This window comes from Antedon mediterranea, chromosome 11 (genome assembly GCF_964355755.1).
Source record: "Antedon mediterranea chromosome 11, ecAntMedi1.1, whole genome shotgun sequence".
Classification (NCBI taxonomy): domain Eukaryota; kingdom Metazoa; phylum Echinodermata; class Crinoidea; order Comatulida; family Antedonidae; genus Antedon; species Antedon mediterranea.
Window position 1 is genome coordinate 21,085,576 of NC_092680.1, and position 20,251 is coordinate 21,105,826.

Below are 20,251 nucleotides of genomic sequence, written 5' to 3' on the forward strand. Positions count from 1 at the left end.
AGGGGTGTTCACCCCGGGTGTCACAGGGGTGTTCACCCCGGGTGTCACAGGGGTGTTCACCCCGGGTGTCACAAAGGTTCTACTGTATATCAAATTTCAAAGGTTTATGGCTTACACATCATTTAAACAAAATAAATACACATTTTGAAAAAAGCACTGTATTTAAATTTCAAAAATCTAGTACTTTTCACATGTTTTCACGCTGCTGCTCTAGCCCGCTACGTCACACGAGATGACTCATTTATTAGATGAAATCAAGCAGCAGTTATAGTACTACACTTTGACATTTTTGCTAAAATGGAAACTCGACTATAATTTATAGGTACCAGCTGCATTTCTGGTATTTATGAGTCCCATGACAATACTGTATTTCGCTGTCAGATAATCATTTGAATTATTATCAAAACAGTCCATGAAAGTTTTTGTTTGTAATATGATACTTCACACTTGAAGTATCTAATTCGTGATGAAGTGACCCCCAGACTTGACCTTAGCAATAAAATAAACTAAATTGAGTCTGTTTCATATCAAAGTTATTCACTTCTGTAACAAAATTCACATTATAAAAAGAGAAAAGAAACGTTTAATTATTATAACTCAAAAACCACATTGTCTGACAGACAATTGAGGTATTTTTTGCTTTTGATTACATTTTTTCAGGTAAAATAACTATTATGTGACAATAAAATGACACATTCAAAAACAAATTTGAAATAAAAAATATTTTTCAGAGGGACAATATATCTTTAAAACTGTTACATCAATAAGCGAGCAGCATTTTTTGTAAGAAATATTTCTTGTTTAATCATATTTTAAAACCTTATGACAATCAATATTATGTTATTTGACATAATAGTGTGACTCTGTTTTTGCTGAGACCTCTATTCCTTTAATATCTTGCATTGTCATTTTGAGAACTGTTTATAAGTAAGATTATCATTTTGTAAAGTAAGCAGTTTATTTTACACATGTTTATTCAGAAGATACAATGTTTTGTATAAACAAAAATATTATTTAAAAAAATCAAAAACATCAAAATTAAATTTTAAAGTAAGTTAAAATACATTTATGATTCATCATCGTCATCATCTTCATCATCTCTTGCCATCTGATCATGTTTTGTACCATACATGGTCAACAAATCAACAATAGCATTCATTATCTTCCCTTCTTTTACGGTATTGCTCCAATTGGTCAACCCCGGACAGGTTATCTTTTTTTCCAACAGTTTGTCTAATTCTTTACGGAGATCCTACGAAAAAAAAACAAATTAATCCAAAAGTTTTGATTTTTTATTTTTTAAAAATCATGCATGCAGTAGTACAGTTATCCAACACAATGATCGAAAGCTCTGTCTACACTGGGCACATCACACTTTTTTTGTCAAACTAATCTGATAGTGTAGACAGAGCTTACAGCAATGTTCCACAAACTATGAATGTTGTACACAATGAATGAATATTTATGAGCATTAGGACATTATAAAGTCTTAAGCTCTGTCTACACTATTAAACTAGTTTGAAAAGTGTGATGTGCCCAAATATGGTAGTGAAATGACATCATCATGTCCATATATGGGCACATCACATTTTTTTGTCACACTAGTTTGATGGTGCGGACAGAGCATAAGTCAATAAACTTATGGAAGTAAGTTTATGGTTTATTTTACATCAACATTTTCATTTTTACACTCGTGCTAAACAGCGCATAGAGACTATTTGTATTTTGCGCTATATAAATTTAAAACCATTAAACCATTAAAACCATTAAACCATTAAAACCTTTAAACCAATACTGACCTTAACAATAGCTGCAATGCTTTCTTGTGACCTAAAAGTAATTTGATTGTCTACGGATATGATCTCAAGTCCATCGTCATCAACTCCAACGTGGAGATCACCGCCAAAGAATAGTAAAGGGTACGGCTCTACTATTGTGGTATCGTGTAGGTACACCTTGAAAGAAGTAACAAAATTAGTTTTAAATATTATCAAATTCTTTAAAACGGTTTTATTGGAATATGTATTGTTTATGTATCATATTTATTGTTATTAGGAGTGTTCTGTAAGTGTAAGTGAAATAAACAACCTAAAGAAATAAGGGATTGTAATGTGATATTTTAAGCAAAACAAAGTTTTAAATGGTGGTGTAACGCAGCGAGCAAAGGCCGCTGATTTAGCACTCCTAAAGGGCCATCCAATGCTGGATTGGGGCTGCTAATGCTCTGGGCCCCTTAAGTTCTGGGGCGTCTACATTTAGCTGGTGAGCACTCATAGCCGTTGAAAACAAACATTATTTCTTTCATTTTTATCTTCCTTAGAGGGAATACCATGTACATACAAATGCGTTTGTTGACTTACCCCGGTTGATTTCATTTTCAAGTGATACAATAGGTAACTGCTTGCAAAGTTTGTCTCCTTTGAGTTGATGGACTTTGGGTGTATTTCCACTTTGCCATCTTGTTTGGTATAGCACTTTACACTAAAAACAGATAATATTGTAGAACTTCTTATTTAGGACAACCGTGTTTTAGCACCATATGCAGTGTAAACCTCAATACAGGGGAAACCCCTATTTAACAGACACCCTTGTTAAGAGCACACTTTTTAGTAATACGAATGTTTGTTTTAGCCCTATGGCCAATCCATCCTCAAGGTACTGCATCTCCTTAATGAGGGTACTACTGTATTAAACTGTTTTACTCTACAAGAAGCATGTTTCAAACAGTACCATAGTAATATTGGCCAGAAAATTGTCCGATTCGATACGAAAGGTAAACGAAAAACTGACATAAAAAATATGTAGACCCTAAGTCTGATTATTTTAAGAGTAATAATTTTCTATTTCTTACCGAGAAATTTGCTTCTTCTTTGAGAATCTTGATTTCACTTGCGCAACATTAGGATACAGTCCAGCGCACAGGACGGCCTTTATCAGCTGCTCATTGTCTAATAGAAAAAACAAATATACAGATTTACATAGGAAGTAATGAAAAACTACCATAGCTTAATTCTTGATCAAACTTATACACTTTCTGATGTCTTTCTTAACCTTTGTCTACACTATCAAACTAGTTTGACAAAAACAGTGTGATGTACCTAAATATGGTAGTGATATGACCAAATATGGTAGTGATATGACCAAATATGGTAGTGATATGACCAAATATAGTAGTGATACAAAATCATCATGTCCTTATATTTATTTGTCGCATAAAGTTTGATAGTGTAGACAGAGCTTTATAGACAAGTATTGTGGTTTGCAAAGTGATTTACCCGAGTGAATATTAGCCTCATCCTGTTTACAGCTCTTATTAAGTACAAAACCAATGTTACACAACAGCTCACAAAACTGTGTTTTCATGTTATCCAACATCTAAAAGAATAAATATGGATATAGATATAGATATACAGTATATAGAGAGCTTTGAAAACAATTCATATGCAACCATTACAGCAAAATTATTATTTTTTTTTATTAGAGGCTTAGGGAGTGTAGTAGAAAGAGAGAACCCTAGACCTTGGGATTGGCAAACACCACCACGCTACCAGCTCCACAAAAATGTGCATGTTGTATACAGTAGTGTGCTTTTATTTGTATGCTGTATATGTGTGATCTTATTTGTATGTTGTATGAGTTCTTTTATTTGTAAGTTGTATGTGTTCATTTATTTGTATACTGTCTGTGTTCATTTAATTGTATGTTGTATGTGTTCATTTATTTGTATGTTGTATGTGTTCATTTATTTGTATGTTGTATGAGTTCATTTATTTGTATGTTGTATGTGTTCATTTATTTGTATACTGTCTGTGTTCATTTAATTGTATGTTGTATGAGTTCATTTATTTGTATACTGTATGTGTTCATTTATTTGTATGTTGTATGTGTTCATTTATTTGTATACTGTATGTGTTCATTTATTTGTAAGTTGTATGAGTTCATTTATTTGTATACTGTATGTGTTCATTTATTTGTATGTTGTATGAGTTCATTTATTTGTATACTGTATGTGTTCATTTATTTGTATGTTGTATGTGTTCATTTATTTGTATGCTGTATGTGTTCATTTATTTGTATGTTGTATGAGTTCATTTATTTGTATACTGTATGTGTTCATTTATTTGTATGTTGTATGAGTTCATTTATTTGTATACTGTATGTGTTCATTTATTTGTATGTTGTATGAGTTCATTTATTTGTATACTGTATGTGTTCATTTATTTGTATGTTGTATGAGTTCTTTTATTTGTAAGTTGTATGAGTTCTTTTATTTGTATGTTGTATGAGTTCTTTTATTTGTAAGTTGTATGTGTTCATTTATTTGTATGTTGTATGTGTTCATTTATTTGTATGTTGTATGTGTTCATTTATTTGTATACTGTATGTGTTCATTTATTTGTATGTTGTATGTGTTCATTTATTTGTATGTTGTATGAGTTCTTTTATTTGTATGTTGTATGAGTTCTTTTATTTGTAAGTTGTATGTGTTCATTTATTTGTATGTTGTATGTGTTCATTTATTTGTATGTTGTATGAGTTCATTTATTTGTATACTGTATGTGTTCATTTATTTGTATGTTGTATGAGTTCATTTATTTGTATGTTGTATGTGTTCATTTATTTGTATGTTGTATGAGTTCATTTATTTGTATACTGTATGTGTTCATTTATTTGTATGTTGTATGAGTTCATTTATTTGTATGTTGTATGTGTTCATTTATTTGTATGTTGTATGAGTTCATTTATTTGTATACTGTATGAGTTCATTTATTTGTATGTTGTATGTGTTCATTTATTTGTAAGTTGTATGTGTTCATTTATTTGTATGTTGTATGTGTTCATTTATTTGTATGTTGTATGAGTTCATTTATTTGTATACTGTATGTGTTCATTTATTTGTATGTTGTATGTGTTCATTTATTTGTATGTTGTATGAGTTCATTTATTTGTATACTGTATGTGTTCATTTATTTGTATGTTGTATGTGTTCATTTATTTGTATACTGTATGTGTTCATTTATTTGTATGCTGTATGTGTTCATTTATTTGTAAGTTGTATGAGTTCATTTATTTGTATACTGTATGTGTTCATTTATTTGTATGTTGTATGAGTTCATTTATTTGTATACTGTATGTGTTCATTTATTTGTATGTTGTATGAGTTCATTTATTTGTATACTGTATGTGTTCATTTATTTGTATGCTGTATGTGTTCATTTATTTGTAAGTTGTATGAGTTCATTTATTTGTATACTGTATGTGTTCATTTATTTGTATGTTGTATGTGTTCATTTATTTGTATGCTGTATGTGTTCATTTATTTATATACTGTATGTGTTCATTTATTTGTATGTTGTATGAGTTCCTTTATTTGTATACTGTATGTGTTCATTTATTTGTATGTTGTATGTGTTCATTTATTTGTATGTTGTATGTGTTCATTTATTTGTATACTGTATGTGTTCATTTATTTGTATACTGTATGTGTTCATTTATTTGTATGTTGTATGAGTTCATTTATTTGTATACTGTATGTGTTCATTTATTTGTATGCTGTATGTGTTCATTTATTTGTAAGTTGTATGAGTTCATTTATTTGTATACTGTATGTGTTCATTTATTTGTATGTTGTATGTGTTCATTTATTTGTATGCTGTATGTGTTCATTTATTTATATACTGTATGTGTTCATTTATTTGTATGTTGTATGAGTTCCTTTATTTGTATACTGTATGTGTTCATTTATTTGTATGCTGTATGTGTTCATTTATTTGTATACTGTATGTGTTCATTTATTTGTATGTTGTATGAGTTCATTTATTTGTATGTTGTATGTGTTCATTTATTTGTATACTGTATGTGTTCATTTATTTGTATACTGTATGAGTTCATTTATTTGTATGTTGTATGTGTTCATTTATTTGTATACTGTATGTGTTCATTTATTTGTATGTTGTATGTGTTCATTTATTTGTAAGTAGTATGAGTTCATTTATTTGTATACTGTATGTGTTCATTTATTTGTATGTTGTATGTGTTCATTTATTTGTATGTTGTATGTGTTCATTTATTTGTATACTGTATGTGTTCATTTATTTGTAAGTTGTATGTGTTCATTTATTTGTATACTGTATGTGTTCATTTATTTATATACTGTATGTGTTCATTTATTTGTATGTTGTATGTGTTCATTTATTTGTATACTGTATGAGTTCATTTATTTGTATACTGTATGTGTTCATTTATTTGTATACTGTATGTGTTCTTTTATTTGTATGTTGTATGTGTTCATTTATTTGTATACTGTATGTGTTCATTTATTTGTATACTGTATGTGTTCATTTATTTGTAAGTTGTATGAGTTCATTTATTTGTATGTTGTATGAGTTCATTTATTTGTATGTTGTATGTGTTCATTTATTTGTATGTTGTATGTGTTCATTTATTTGTATGTTGTATGTGTTCATTTATTTGTATGTTGTATGTGTTCATTTATTTGTATACTGTATGTGTTCATTTATTTGTATGTTTTATGTGTTCATTTATTTGTATGTTTTATGAGTTCATTTATTTGTATGTTGTATGTGTTCATTTATTTGTATGTTTTATGAGTTCATTTATTTGTATGCTGTATGTGTTCTTTTGTTTGTATGCTGTGATTTTATTTTTAAGTTGTATATGTGTGATTTTATTTGTGTGCTTGCCTTACCTTTAAAGAATTCATGGACATAAAGTTATTCCAACAGTACGCCCTCTCAGCATTGGAACCCGTTGCACGTGCCTCTTCCCAACCACGGAATGCATACACCATCATCAAATGATCACTTTTAGATTCATAAGACAACTTCACTTTCTGGGCATCTGCCTCCTTTTCTTTACCCTAGCATTAAAATCAGAACACACTAGTAACACAGCCAACAATATCATACAACTTTGACAGATATGGATTAGTAATGAGAACAATGAATATTTAATATTATATAAAGCTTATTACGATACACTTACCAGTGGAATAAAAAATGGATCTTTGAAGCTGAGAGAAGCAGCGATTGTAAGAATCGGATCCAGACAGCAAAACATTGCTCCAAAAAGGATTAGGCGACCGATTCTTGGCTGGACGGGGAGTCTAGCAAGATGGTAACCAAGTGAGGTCAAATTCTCCGTCTCATCAAGGGCATTCTTTAAATCAAAATAAAATTATAATTTGTTGTTATCATTATATAAATAAAATACTGTAATAATTAATATAAACCAATAATAGTTGAAATATTAGCAAATACTAAGTAAAATACTAAGTACTGTTTTTACCATTTGTTTTAGAGCAGTCAGAGCTAATTCAACTGAACGATCTTCAGGTTTATCCATGGCTTTGTCTAGAAAATTCCTCACAAGCCCAAGTTTCAAGGTCTGCATTAAGCATAAAAAGAGAAAAACAAATGCATTCAAGTATGGCAAATGTAATGAAGTTGTTGACTAAACTCAATCAAATTCATGCTTTGAGAAAATCCATTTATTAATTACAGTACTTCGCCCCAATTAGTGTTGATGAGCGTAATCAGGATCTTTAAAAATGGGAAGCCCTAACTGGGAGTTAACTTCATTGAGGCTTTCAAAGGGGAGAGGTGTGCGCACTTAGTGCTACCTTCCTGAATCTGCTTGGTAAACATAAAAATAAAAGGACACATTTTATGTTGTTCCAAGCAGCACACATAAACATTCAAGTAATTGTACTCTGCTTCTTGCCTTGATCTGTAAAGCAACTTCTTCCAAAGGCGTCCTTTGCATTTCTGGCAACTGGTAATCCGTCATCAGACTATGACGTAGTGTGGAGTACAGATGATAACATTCACCGGGTTGAACCCTTCCTGCTCTACCCCTCCGCTGTTTAGCAGCTGCCAGACTAGTCCATTCTGGTTGTAGGGTACTAATATTGTTCTTGACATCAAAATTCTTTTCTTTAACTTTACCAGCGTTTATGACAAACACCACGTCTTCAATAGTGATACTCGTTTCTGCAATATTCGTTGCTATTATAATTTTGCGGACACCTTTTGGTGGTTTTTGAAACACCTGTGTTGATATGTAAAAATAGAAAACAGATCAAAAACATGGTAGATTAAAATACATTAAAATTAGTTAGCTCTGTCTACACTATCAAACTAGTTTGAGAAAAAAAGTGTGATGAGCCCAAATATGGTAGTGATATGACATCATCGTGTCCATATATGGGCACATCACATTTTTTCATAAAGTGTACTCTAATAAATGTAAATAAACACATACAAATGTGTTATATTTAGAATGTTATGAAATGCTTACATCAGAACATTTAAGATACTGGCTGCTGCAGTAACTGCAGTATACTAATGTTGACATAGTCCCTGAGTATCTTACCTCATGCACCCATATATGGACATGATGATGTCATATCACTACCATATTTAAGCATATCACTACCATATTTGGGCACATTACACTTTGATAGTGTAGACAGTGCCTTACCTCATGCTGGTTGACTGTAGGCATCATTGAATGTAAAGGAATAATACGATAGTCTCTTGACTTAAACATTCGTTGAGTCATCAATTTGTCATTCAATTTACTTATCTGATCCCAACCAGGAAGAAATACTAAAATAGCTCCATCCTATTAATTGAATAAAACAATGTAAATTTATTTTATTTGTACTTGAATGTTTTAAAAAGATTTACTATACAACAGAACCCCTTACCAAGGTGGATACACAGGTCCCAAAAAGTGTCCCCTGAATAGGGGTTATCCGTAGTGGTAAAACATATACTTCACCTTGTACATTTGGGAAGTGTTTTTATGTAATAGGAGTGTCCCCTAAAAAGGGGTTATCCGTAGTGATAAAACATATACTTCACCTTGTACATTTGGAAAGTGTTTTTATGTAATAGGAGTGTCCCCTAAAAAGGGGTTATCCGTAGTGGTAAAACATATACTTCCCCTTGTACTTTAGGGAAGTGTTTTTATGTAATAGGAGTGTCCCCTGAATAAGGGTTATCCGTAGTGGTAAAACATATACTTCACCTTGTACATTTGGAAAGTGTTTTTATGTAATAGGAGTGTCCCCTGAAAAGGGGTTATCCGTAGTGGTAAAACATATACTTCACCTTGTACTTTAGGGAAGTGTTTTTATGTAATAGGAGTGTCCCCTGAATAAGGGTTATCCGTAGTGGTAAAACATATACTTCCCCTTGTACGTTTCATAGGAAAGTGTTTTTATGTAATAGGAGTGTCTTCTGAATAGAGGTGTCCCAAAGTAGGGGTATCACTGTATGGTATTCAGTATATTATTAACTGTAGTATTTGTGGAATTTATTCATTATCTTGTATCTAAAGTCTACACCTACTGTACATTTCATTTCATCTTTAATTCAGAATAATTTACATTCATTTATTTACACATTAGAAACTGTTGTAATATACTAATCCTTTTTTCGCACTTGGATACAAATAAGTATATATAGTTTAATGAACTTACGCCTTTCTCTCGCACAATGTATAAAATGGTTTGCAGTATCATGTTGTAATCTATAATATCATGGTCCATATGCATAAGGCTGTTGACTGTCTCCTCATCATTTCTAAATAGCAACACAAAACAAACAAATGTATAAAACTTTACACTATCTATATTTTACTACTATATATATCTTTAATTAAACAAGTGGAAATAACTACAATACAATCATAATGTGCCATAGTTGTATTCGTAAAATGAAATATTTGAAATAATTATGACAATTATTTATATTTTTACATTAGCTAATGCTACAGTATGTCATGGAGTTGTTTATTTGTCTTTTTTCTAGTTAGGTGTGGTATAAGACAAGTTCTTTTACTTCTAATTTCGATCCCTGAAAGAGTTTCTATTATTGGATCATTTAATTTACTATAAATTCTTGTTATTTTTGGACTGTTTCAAACAATACTGTTTCCACAACAAAATGGATGAAGAAAGTCTACATATATTCTCTTATTTTATGAAAATGTATAAAATTGAAACCTATCTGTTGAGGAAAATAATATAGTATAAACACACAAATAAGAACTTATTATATTTCACTTGTTATATTAGTGTTACTTTACGGCTGTGAGACATGGAAAATAACAGAAGGGGACAACAAGAAACTTGACACATTTAAATTTAAATGTTTGCGAAGAATATTGAAGATTAGATGGCCATATACCATTTCAAATATTGACATATTAATCAAAACCAACATGAGAAGCAGAATAAGCGATGAAGTGGATTGGACATGTGTTACGAATAGAGGATTACAGCTTTAACATGGTGTCCTGAAGGAAGGAGAAAAGTTTGACATCCAAAAACAATGTGGAGACGGACAGTAAAAAAAGAGAGAACAGAGTTAGGATGGAAATCATGAAACCTAGCCAAGCCTGTGGCCAGGGACCGGATGCGTTGGCGGAGGAATCTTGCAGCTATGGGCCAAAGGGCTTGAAGAGGATAAGTGAGTTGAGGTGAGACAAATAAGAACTTACAGTTTTCGTTGTTGATCTATATATTCATCAAACATTTCCTGGTACTCCTGTTGCTTTTTCATTTCTTCTTCTCGTACTTGACGTCCTTTACGAAATTTGACCCAAACAGGCTCAAACCGTTTGGCCTTCTCCGGAGGAAAGTATCTAATCATTAATCAAAGGCAAATTTTATTTTAATTAACAATATTAGCAAAAAGAGAAACAGTTTTTAATTTTAATCATTTCTTTTTTTTTAATATTATTTAGGCAAATTTCCAAGAATAACCATAAGCGAAATAATTCACTATCAATATCAATCCTGTTCACAAGACAAACATACACAAGATGTTCTACATAAACAAAGTCTTATTACAAGTATTTGGGAGTGGAGTTATAATCCTTAGATTGGAAGCCTAGCATCTTAACCGTCAAGCCACAACTCCACTTTATCATGAATTGTAAAACAAGTAAATGTATTGTACCTAGTAAGTTTCAGCACATCCTCAAGGAAATATTCTTGTACTGGAAATGTGAATCCTGGAATATTTAACATAGGACAATTTCCAAAATACTCTGAAAACTTGCTTGCGTTCAATGTTGCACTCATCAAGATAAGCTTCAAATTGGGCCTAGAACACAGAAAATGTGAAAATACAAAATGTGAACACAGAAAATGTGAACAACACACAAAATGTGAACAACACACAAAATGTGAACAACAAACTAAGTGTGAACACACAAAACGTGAACACAGAAAATGTGAACACACAAAACGTGAACACAGAAAATGTGAACAACACACAAAATGTGAACACACAAAACGTGAACACAGAAAATGTGAACAACACACAAAATGTAAAAACAGAAAATGTGAACACACAAACTATGAACACAGAAAATGTGAACACAGAAAATGTGAACACAGAAAATGTGAACAAAGAAAATGTGAACACAGAAAAGGTGAACACAGAAAATGTGAAAACAGAAAAGGTGAACACAGAAAAGGTGAACACAGAAAATGTGAACACAGAAAATGTGAACACAGAAAATGTGAACCCACAAACTGTGAACAACACACGAAATGTGAACAAAGAAAATGTGAACACACAAAATGTAAACACACAAAATGTGAACACAGAAAATGTGAACACAGAAAATGACAACACACAAAATATAAACACACAATACCAGACATGTTATCATACTATAAAGCAGTTCCGACAAATGTTGTGCTTTAAAGTCATTCAAAATTTGTGGTGGACTGAACATTTTTTTTTTAATTCTAAATTCTTCAAGTAGTATTAGGAAATGTATATATATTGTATCCTATGTAAAAAATGGCCCATGGACTTTTTCTTTAGATTTAATAAAAACAATATTGTGCTTACCGTTTAGGAAGGATATCTCTTAACATGATAAGAAGAAAGTCAGAGAGAACATCACGTTCATGAATTTCATCTAGTATCACATGACTTGTACTATGCAAATCACTGGAATAAAAAAGAATGTCTTTACTATTTTTGGTTTATACCAAGATAATAACTTTGAACAAAAAACAGCTGTCAACCAGCAACTAAAAGAAAATTGAATTCAACTGAAAGAAACACTATAAGCAATCTATAAACTTTAGCAAATTTAGTAATTTGGAAAATTTTCTATTTGATGCATTAATAAGCTCTCAACCAGATTGACCCGCTTAGGGAAACACGACCAGAATGAAAATCGCAGGTATGTGCTCTTGTACTTTAAAAAAGGGTAGCATGATTCTTTTCTTGCATGGCGTTGGCAAAGCAAATTCGCGTAATGGAAAAAAAGGCTTTAAATATCCAAAATCAAATGTCATATAACTTGTGCCTGTTTTGCGTATCTACAAATTTCAGCTCCAAATTATAGTGCTAGGTATTTTGTCAGTTACTTTGAAGGAACGAAAAAGTGTTCTTTTTAAAATTGAGTTTAATTCCGTTTAAAGATGTATTGACCCATGATTAATTCCAAAAAAATAAAAAATTAAAGATTTTGGAAAAAAGGTGGGTCATTTTGAAGTATCATAATAGTTATTAACTTTCACTAAAAATTAGTCGAAAAAAAATCATTTAACTAAAATACAGATGTTTTTTTCTCACTTTACTGCCAGTCAAGGTTTTCGATCAAAACATATCCCATAATGCAACGCGCTTGTGTGGCTACTCTGTATGCATAATCATAAAACTTCCTCACGATCTGTGTAAAAAAATACCTTCTCAACCATGACGAGTTGTAAACAATCATAATTAGCATATCATGCATGCATACTCGTGAAACCTTTGTTTACTTTCGCTCGCGAAGATTTTCTCGACAAAATGTAATCAAATTAATTTCCCTTATAATTACGTAAACTTGTTGTTTTTTAAGTTTGAAGTTCGAAGTTAAAGTGAATAACTTTAATATTACTTTGATATGGCCTATTTAAATTCAGAATATTTCGACCTTCATTTTCAAGGAACAATACATCTTTAAATACTAACCTGTCACATTCCATCCATTTCAGTAAGATTCCTGTAGTACAGTAAATGATACAACCTTGTTGTCTAGGAAACTCCACTTCCAATCGGATTTGGTACCCACAACTGTTACCACGGCCGCAGGGCTCAGCTCTTTCTGCAGCTACACGCTGTGCAACCTAATCAATGTTCAACAAATTAATTTAAAATAGAGGAGCTTCAGGATAAATGTTTTATTTTAATATAAGTTCAACATTTAATCAATATAAGAATAATAATAATTCAATTTTCACTTACAGATATTGCACTTATTCGTCTAGGCTGTGTACATACAATTCTGCATAATGAACCTTGACCTTGCCTTATTTGGTCATCAAGGATGAACTGTGATACCTGTGTTGTTTTTCCACAACCTGTTTCTCCACTTAGTACTACCACCTGATTAGAGTTAATGACATCTATAATTTCCTGAAAAAAAATTAATTACTTTTAGTGTCAACTAGATGTTGACAACTCATTTTGTATTGTCATGTAAAGTGAGTACCTACTCAACTAGTACCCTTTTCACATCTGCATAAATTATTACAACTTTTAACAGCTTGTAACCAGGTTTGAACTGATTTATTACATGTTTTCATACACGCATACACACGAACCCCGCGAAATCTCGGAAGGAATGCGTAGTTGCGCGCTATTTGATAGCTAGGATCGGCCAGTTTACCAGGGCAATACACGTGCACGCAGTAAGAACTTGGAACATCTCGGAACAAAAACATGCCTCTCGTCAGTGTGTTTTTATCCGGAGATTTCACAGAGGTCCCCAGTGAAATCTCGGCGAGATTTTCCACAACATTGTATTCACACTATGCTAACCTAGTTACAACTTGTTACAAGTTGTTACAATTTGCAGATGTTAAAAGGGTATAAGCCAACAGGCAGTGCTAGTCATTTGTTGTTATTACATGATCATACAAGAATTGGGCAAACAAAATCTGCGGCTTTTCAACCATAAAACAATTATTGACTGCTTCAAAACTAGAATACCTGTTGCATCTTGTAGCTTGGAAGCTTCTGTCGAAATTCTTGCATACGTTTATAAACCATATTATTTTCTTTCGATTCCAACTCCTTTAAGAAAGTTTCATTTAGTTCTTGATTGTCTCTAAGCTTCTGCGAGTAAAATGCTTTATTGTTGTCTACACTTTTGCTGTTATCTATAAATACACAACCAAGTAATACATTCTAAAATAATTTATAGAATTAAAAAATATAAATTTAATGTAGATAGTTAATAAATTAAGATCATTTTTATAACTACTGCAAACTGTCTACACTATCAAACTAGTTTTACAATAAAAATGTGATGCGATGTGCCCAAATATGGTAATGATGCCTACATAATGGTAGTGGTATGACATCATCATGTCCTTATATGGGCAATATAAACTTGTGTAGTATAGACAGAGATGGTCAGATTTTTTGACCAACTTTTACTTGCAAATTGTTTTGCTGGTGTTAGTCTCAGTGTACTTGGTATAAATTACAATTTACGTCAGAATAAAGAAAATATAAATATGACCAATTAATAATACTTTCAACATTCAATAATTATATTTAAATAAAGAATTTGTCAGTCAGCAGCATAAAATAAGTTGAAAAATCACAAACTGTGGGAGTCTGAAAGGTCATCTCTTGTGTCGTCTGACTTGACATCTGACAACAAACGGTTGATGCGGTTTATATGACTATCCTGCATCACTACGGTTGGTTCCTAAAAAAGAAGGAGGCGACTTGTTAGAGGGAGCTATTGATTTTTTAAACAGTTTTTATGGATTCTAGATCCAAACAATGACCAATGAACCAATACATATCAGGTTTTGGGTCGTCTGGACCAGAATCTACCAAAATTGAGAAGTTACAATTATCTGGCAAAAAATTAAAAAATTATTAAACAGTCATTGCATCATTTAGGGCGAAACTGAGAGAATATTTTTTATGATTTAATTAAACAATTACCCGGTCTATTTGCTTTTGTTGTGCTTTCGCTCTTTGAGCATACCACATGCCAATCTCCCGACCTTTTAGGCCTGGAGGTGGACCACCTCTGCCACCTCGTCCTCCTCTGCTGCCTCTTCTTCCGCCACCTTGTCCTCCTCTGCTGCCTCTTCCTCCGCCACTTCGTCCTCCTCTGTTACCCCTGTTATCTATGTCTCTTCTATCTTCATATCCTTCAGCTTCACGTCCATAGTTTCTATACGCTCCATAGCCACGGTTTCCCCTTCTTGGACCACCACCTCCACGTCCTCTCCACGAGCCATGGCCCGGTTCGGCCATACTTAAAGTTAGACTTTGTCTAAAAGTAGTTGATGATGCAAGCCGACAGTTTCTTAGCAGTGCCAGTGACAAAATATGTAACATCCGTTGGTCATTCTGAAAATAAGACCAATTTATGATTATGCAGTATATTACAGTAGCACTAGGGTAGATCATAATGATCAGATTAATAATTAAATGGCATAAAGTTTTAAGATTAAATTATTAATGGCATTGTATGTAAATTATTAATTTAGCGCTGTACTTTGAGGTTTTATAATGCATGGATTATTATTGATTGCATTGCCATTGGTGAGTCATACTTTCTTAAGTTCGAGTGGGCGAACTTGACCCCTTAACTTACTACTCTACTATACTAGGCCTATACTACTGCAGCATAGCCTAGAATACCATATAAAGTAGTATAGGCCTAGTAGGCCTAGGCCAGACCTAGCTAGGCCTCTTCTGTTCTTTTAATTCCAAAATACAATCAATCAATCAATAATCATGATGGCCTTTTGCTTAGTTTGGCCATGAATTAAAGATTCTTTAATCCATGGTTTGGCCTACTACTAGGTCTAGCTGGTACTAGAATAGTAGTAGGCCTAGGCCTACCCTACGTTCGTAGGGATCCCGTTCGTAGTACTTTATGGCGTAGGTCCTAGTAGGCCTAGGCCTCTAGCTAGCCTAGGCTTGGCCTAGATCCGCCTCTACTCTTATCTAGTAGTAGTAGGCTACCTACTAGAGTAGAGGCTAGTAGTAGTAGGGCCAGGCCTAGGCCTAGGCCTATAGGCCTACTAATTCCATTTACCTCTTATTTAAACATTATTAGAATGTTACCACAACAAAATACGGCGTAGGTAGTGTTTGGGTTTAACAGATTTGGAGCATTTCGGTACAGTATCTACAAATTATTTGACAATAGTGATTTGGACATTTTGTTTTTGTAGCCATGCTCTTCTAAACGCAATAGCCCATGACGATTGACCTAAATAAAATGCTTGAGTAATTCTTTAATAGAGGTGGTATTCAGAGCATTCTACGGAGCGCCATTTATGCCTTTATTTACTTTAGAAATACTGTAGTACTACGGTAACTGGTCCAGTGGATCAAATTTGGCACCGGTGGAGCACAGTGATATATAATAGAAGTCATTGTCATAATGTTTTCGTATGTTAATACACTGTGCTCAAGTGGACCTAATTTGGCACCAGAGGACGATCAAAGCATATTGATCGAAACGTTGAGAAACTCAACAGTTCTTTTCAGAACTATGTGGTGTACCGCAATCTTTATATCAACATTTGATTTCGCGTTTCGCCATGCAAACCTTCAAACAATATAATATCCTTTGTGTTCCCTTTAGCAGAGTCAATGTTTAAAATGTTGATGTTGTTAATCTTTACATTAGAAGATTGTTCAAATCATGTAAATAAAACATTTTCCGGGCGGTACTACCTAGCAGCTCCTCTTAGTTTGCAAAAGTAATCTCGAAAAGAAGCCCACCCAAGATTACTAAAAATGAAGGAGCACCTCTTTTCGAGGTTTTATGGCATTCTATTTAATGAAAAATAATGCCATGCAACTTTGTTTCCGATTTTAAAAAAGTCCCTTTGTTTAGGCCTGACATTTTTAACCCGCAAAATATCTCTCTTTCAAAATCAAAAACAATATTTATTTTCAATTCCAAAAAAAAAAAAATATTCGTAGAGGTTCGAACCCAATCTACTAGAGCTGAGAGCACCTAAACCTGAGCATTACCCGTTACGCCACAAAGTAGTACATGACTGAACAGCTGATAATAGTCTATTTATACGTGTATTACGTAATTCATCATTATGTCATAAATATCAACCTTGTTAAAACCAAAATGACTAGTTAGCTCAGTCTCAAAAACCATATAACAAAAGTTAACTGAAATCGGACTACTGCAAAATTTGAGATTGCTGCCAATTTTGGAAAATCAGTAAGCGCTTGTCGTAGACACCTAAATATGATGTAAAAGTAATCATGTTCATATCTACGTCTTGATATTGGTATAAAAATTATCAGAACATGCATATTTATATTTAGGGGCCTACTGTTTAACATTTGTTGAACAATAACCGAAAACATAACCTTTGATACGATGTCTATGCAGAACCTGTAATATAAAGATACAGGATCTGGAAGAATTACGTGTGTAAATTATAAACAATATATTTTACACGAAATACAGCTGTCTACAACTATGGATTCCACGACGTAAGGGCGAGTATATTAAAAAGTTTTTCATAAAGCAAGGAAAAAATTAAGAAATTGAAACAGTACAGTATCTAGAATAAATGTTGAATTGTTTTAGCTTAATGCCTTAGTCTAGACGTACTACCAAACTACATTAGTTCGACAAAAAAAAAAGATGTGCCTACATATGGTAGAGTGATGTCACGTCATCGTGTCCGTATATGGGCTCATCACAATTTTTGTCACATAAAGTTCATCTAAAGAACTACATCTACAGGTACTTGTAATTGATGCAGTATACTGTATTCAAATTCAAAGATGAAATAAAAAATGAAAAACTCGACAATTGCTTTTGCTTAGCATACCTTTAATTGCATCTTTTTCTGAGGTGTACCAATATTACACCTCTTTACCTATAAATTTTATTAAGTTAAAAATGTTTTGCCAGTCCTTTATAATTTACATTAATATAACACACTTTTCAATTGATGGCATCTAATTGGTTAATAGCCATGGAATAGTTATTGCCATGCTCTCTAAATCTTTTTTCACATTAACACGAAATGCAAGCGCAATGCAAGTAATTTTACAAATCACGAGTGATGTATTATTAGAACTGTTGCTTAATGTGATTGTCCAACTCGCTTACATTGCATCTATATTGTCTTTGTGTTGTGTCCTACTGGGAACCAAGCTTATCTGCACTTCTAGGAGAATTATTGTCCTGCGCATATTTGTGCTTCCCCTCAATTCAGGATCTACTTATAGATGCACAATGATAGTATGCCTGCAATGGCTGGTGTTCAAACTTGCAGACCAAGTCCTTGAGGATTAGGTGCTTGCTTGTCTACCCTAACAAAGTCCATGTTATGCATTGTCTTAGAATAAAGGGTCCTATATTCAGAACATTTATTTCTCTTCTCTTTTCAATTAACAGAGTTTGGAAAAAAAACAATTTTAAATAAGAGAGGCGAACCCCAGAAAGTGTAAACTTGTGGTGGGCTGCCAAAAAATAAAAAATATCAAAAAAATCATTAACAAAACCAAAGTAAACAAAAAAACCGATTGAAAATATCAATGAAATTTGAATTAATAATACCTTATCGTAGTATGTAATTTTTGTATTCATGACTTTTTATATATTTTTAATTAATTGTTTGAGAGCTTGTTAACGAAACGAATTTCCCTTTGGACAGATAAATGTCTGTATTCTGTATTCTGTACTAGTGGCCACTACGTCACAGTACTACAATTACTTTTAACAATAAAGCTTTGTTTTCATGATTTATTATATTTTCTGTTATTAATTAAACTTCAAATACGAAATTGTTCACGAACAATTAAAAAAAGGGTATATTACCAATCGCAATACCATAAAATAATAAATTATAGGACATTTTATAAATAAAAGGGGAAATACAGTAAATTAGGACCCTATACGTCTACCTCTCCTGTGAAAGTTAAAGGATTGAAGAATGTTATTAGTGCTGGTGGGATTTGTAGTGCCGGGCAGCCCCTCCCCCCCCCCCAACCCTAGCATGGGCAGGGCCACCCAGCATGTGCAGCCCCCCCCCCCCCAGCATGGGGCAGGGCCACCCAGCATGGGCAGCCCCCACCCCCCCCCCCCCCCCAGCATGGGCACAACCCTGTTATAAACAAAACAAAAGACCATAATGAACACCTAAAAGTTAACAATGAACAGAACATGCCAACCTAGGGTCCATCTGACCTCATCAACTTTTGTAAATGCGTGCATAATATATATATATATATATATATATATATATATATATATATATATATATATATATATATATATTACAAAAGCGGGGGGGGGGCCGGGGCCGGAACTATGATTGGAACATCATACTAAAAGTCCTGAAAAATCCTCCTTGTGGTCTCCGAGAAATCCAAGATGACGTCCAAAATGGCTGCCATTTTAATTAGTCTATAACTTTGTAACCGCTGGTCATAGAGTATCAAAGACATTGTAGAACGACAGTTGGCCTTTTCTAGTAACCATACCCAAAAATGGTGAATGATACGGAACTCCTTATAAAGAGCAATTACGCACGCGAAGGAGAAGTTTTACGCGACCTCATTAAAGTGTCTAAAAAGCAACAGCCCTGCTAGATGGCACAAAGGCATCGTGGATCTCTGCAATCTAAAGAAAAAGGACACGTTTAACATCCCTGGTCTATCAACGCAAGCGGCTGTTGAAGTAACTAACCAACATTTTGCCACGATTTGTAGTGAACTTTCCGCGCTTGACATTACATAACTACCAAGTTACTTACCTGCATCGGAAACCCCACCCGTTATCTACCCAGGACAGGTGAAATCGATAAGTTAAAGTACAACAAGCAGAACACCCAGAAAATCTCCCGGCCAAATTAATTAAGGAATTCTCATTTGAACTATCTTGCTCTTCTTTAAATGAAGGTAATTTTCCTGAACAATGAAAAAAGCTACTATAATACCAGTTCCTAAAGTTCCAGACGCTAATAATTGTTCCTTAACACCTATTTTTTCTCGAATATTTGAAAGCTTTTTAGCGGAGTGGGTAACTAATGATATAAAAGATTCTTTAGATAGTAAGCAATGGACCAAAGACAATAATATGATAATTAATATTGAAAAAACTAACTTTATGAACATTTCCTTTGCCAAATCTCAACCCATTGTTAAATCATTTACGATAAATAATATAAAAATAACCAATGTTG

The 20,251-nt window shown here is 32.9% G+C and overlaps 1 protein-coding gene across 2 annotated transcripts; it reads right to left on the bottom strand.

Moving 5' to 3' along the window:
• Window positions 1–22: 22 nt before the first annotated feature.
• On the bottom strand, window positions 23–16,257 carry LOC140062159 (ATP-dependent DNA/RNA helicase DHX36-like). Of its 2 annotated transcripts, none has more exons than XM_072108239.1 (20): window positions 16,114–16,257; window positions 15,006–15,419; window positions 14,658–14,760; window positions 14,034–14,203; window positions 13,287–13,457; window positions 13,014–13,168; window positions 11,898–11,999; window positions 10,992–11,138; window positions 10,531–10,674; window positions 9,509–9,611; window positions 8,503–8,646; window positions 7,744–8,070; window positions 7,309–7,407; window positions 7,006–7,179; window positions 6,710–6,880; window positions 3,276–3,375; window positions 2,852–2,948; window positions 2,361–2,481; window positions 1,800–1,955; window positions 23–1,252 (listed from the first exon to the last, which is right to left on the bottom strand). In XM_072108239.1, the coding sequence occupies exons 2-20, from the start codon at window positions 15,405–15,407 to the stop codon at window positions 1,067–1,069; spliced, it is 3,072 nt and encodes a 1,023-aa protein (XP_071964340.1). In that variant the 5' UTR covers window positions 15,408–15,419; window positions 16,114–16,257; the 3' UTR covers window positions 23–1,066. The 2 variants fall into 2 exon arrangements, with proteins under 2 accessions (XP_071964340.1, XP_071964341.1); XM_072108240.1 differs by lacking the exon at window positions 16,114–16,257 and adding an exon at window positions 15,667–15,868.
• Between the last annotated feature and the right edge of the window lie 3,994 nt (window positions 16,258–20,251).

Bases quoted from the DNA above. Each gene is read 5' to 3' on its own strand.
- LOC140062159 (XM_072108239.1), bottom strand. From the start codon at position 15,407: ATGTTACATATTTTGTCACTGGCACTGCTAAGAAACTGTCGGCTTGCA. The intron at 6,881-7,005 runs GTAAGTGTATCG...TTTTAATGCTAG, and splicing joins ATCCATTTTTTATTCCACTG to GGTAAAGAAAAGGAGGCAGA. The intron at 1,956-2,360 runs GTAAGTCAACAA...ACTTCTTTCAAG, and splicing joins TGAAAATGAAATCAACCGGG to GTGTACCTACACGATACCAC.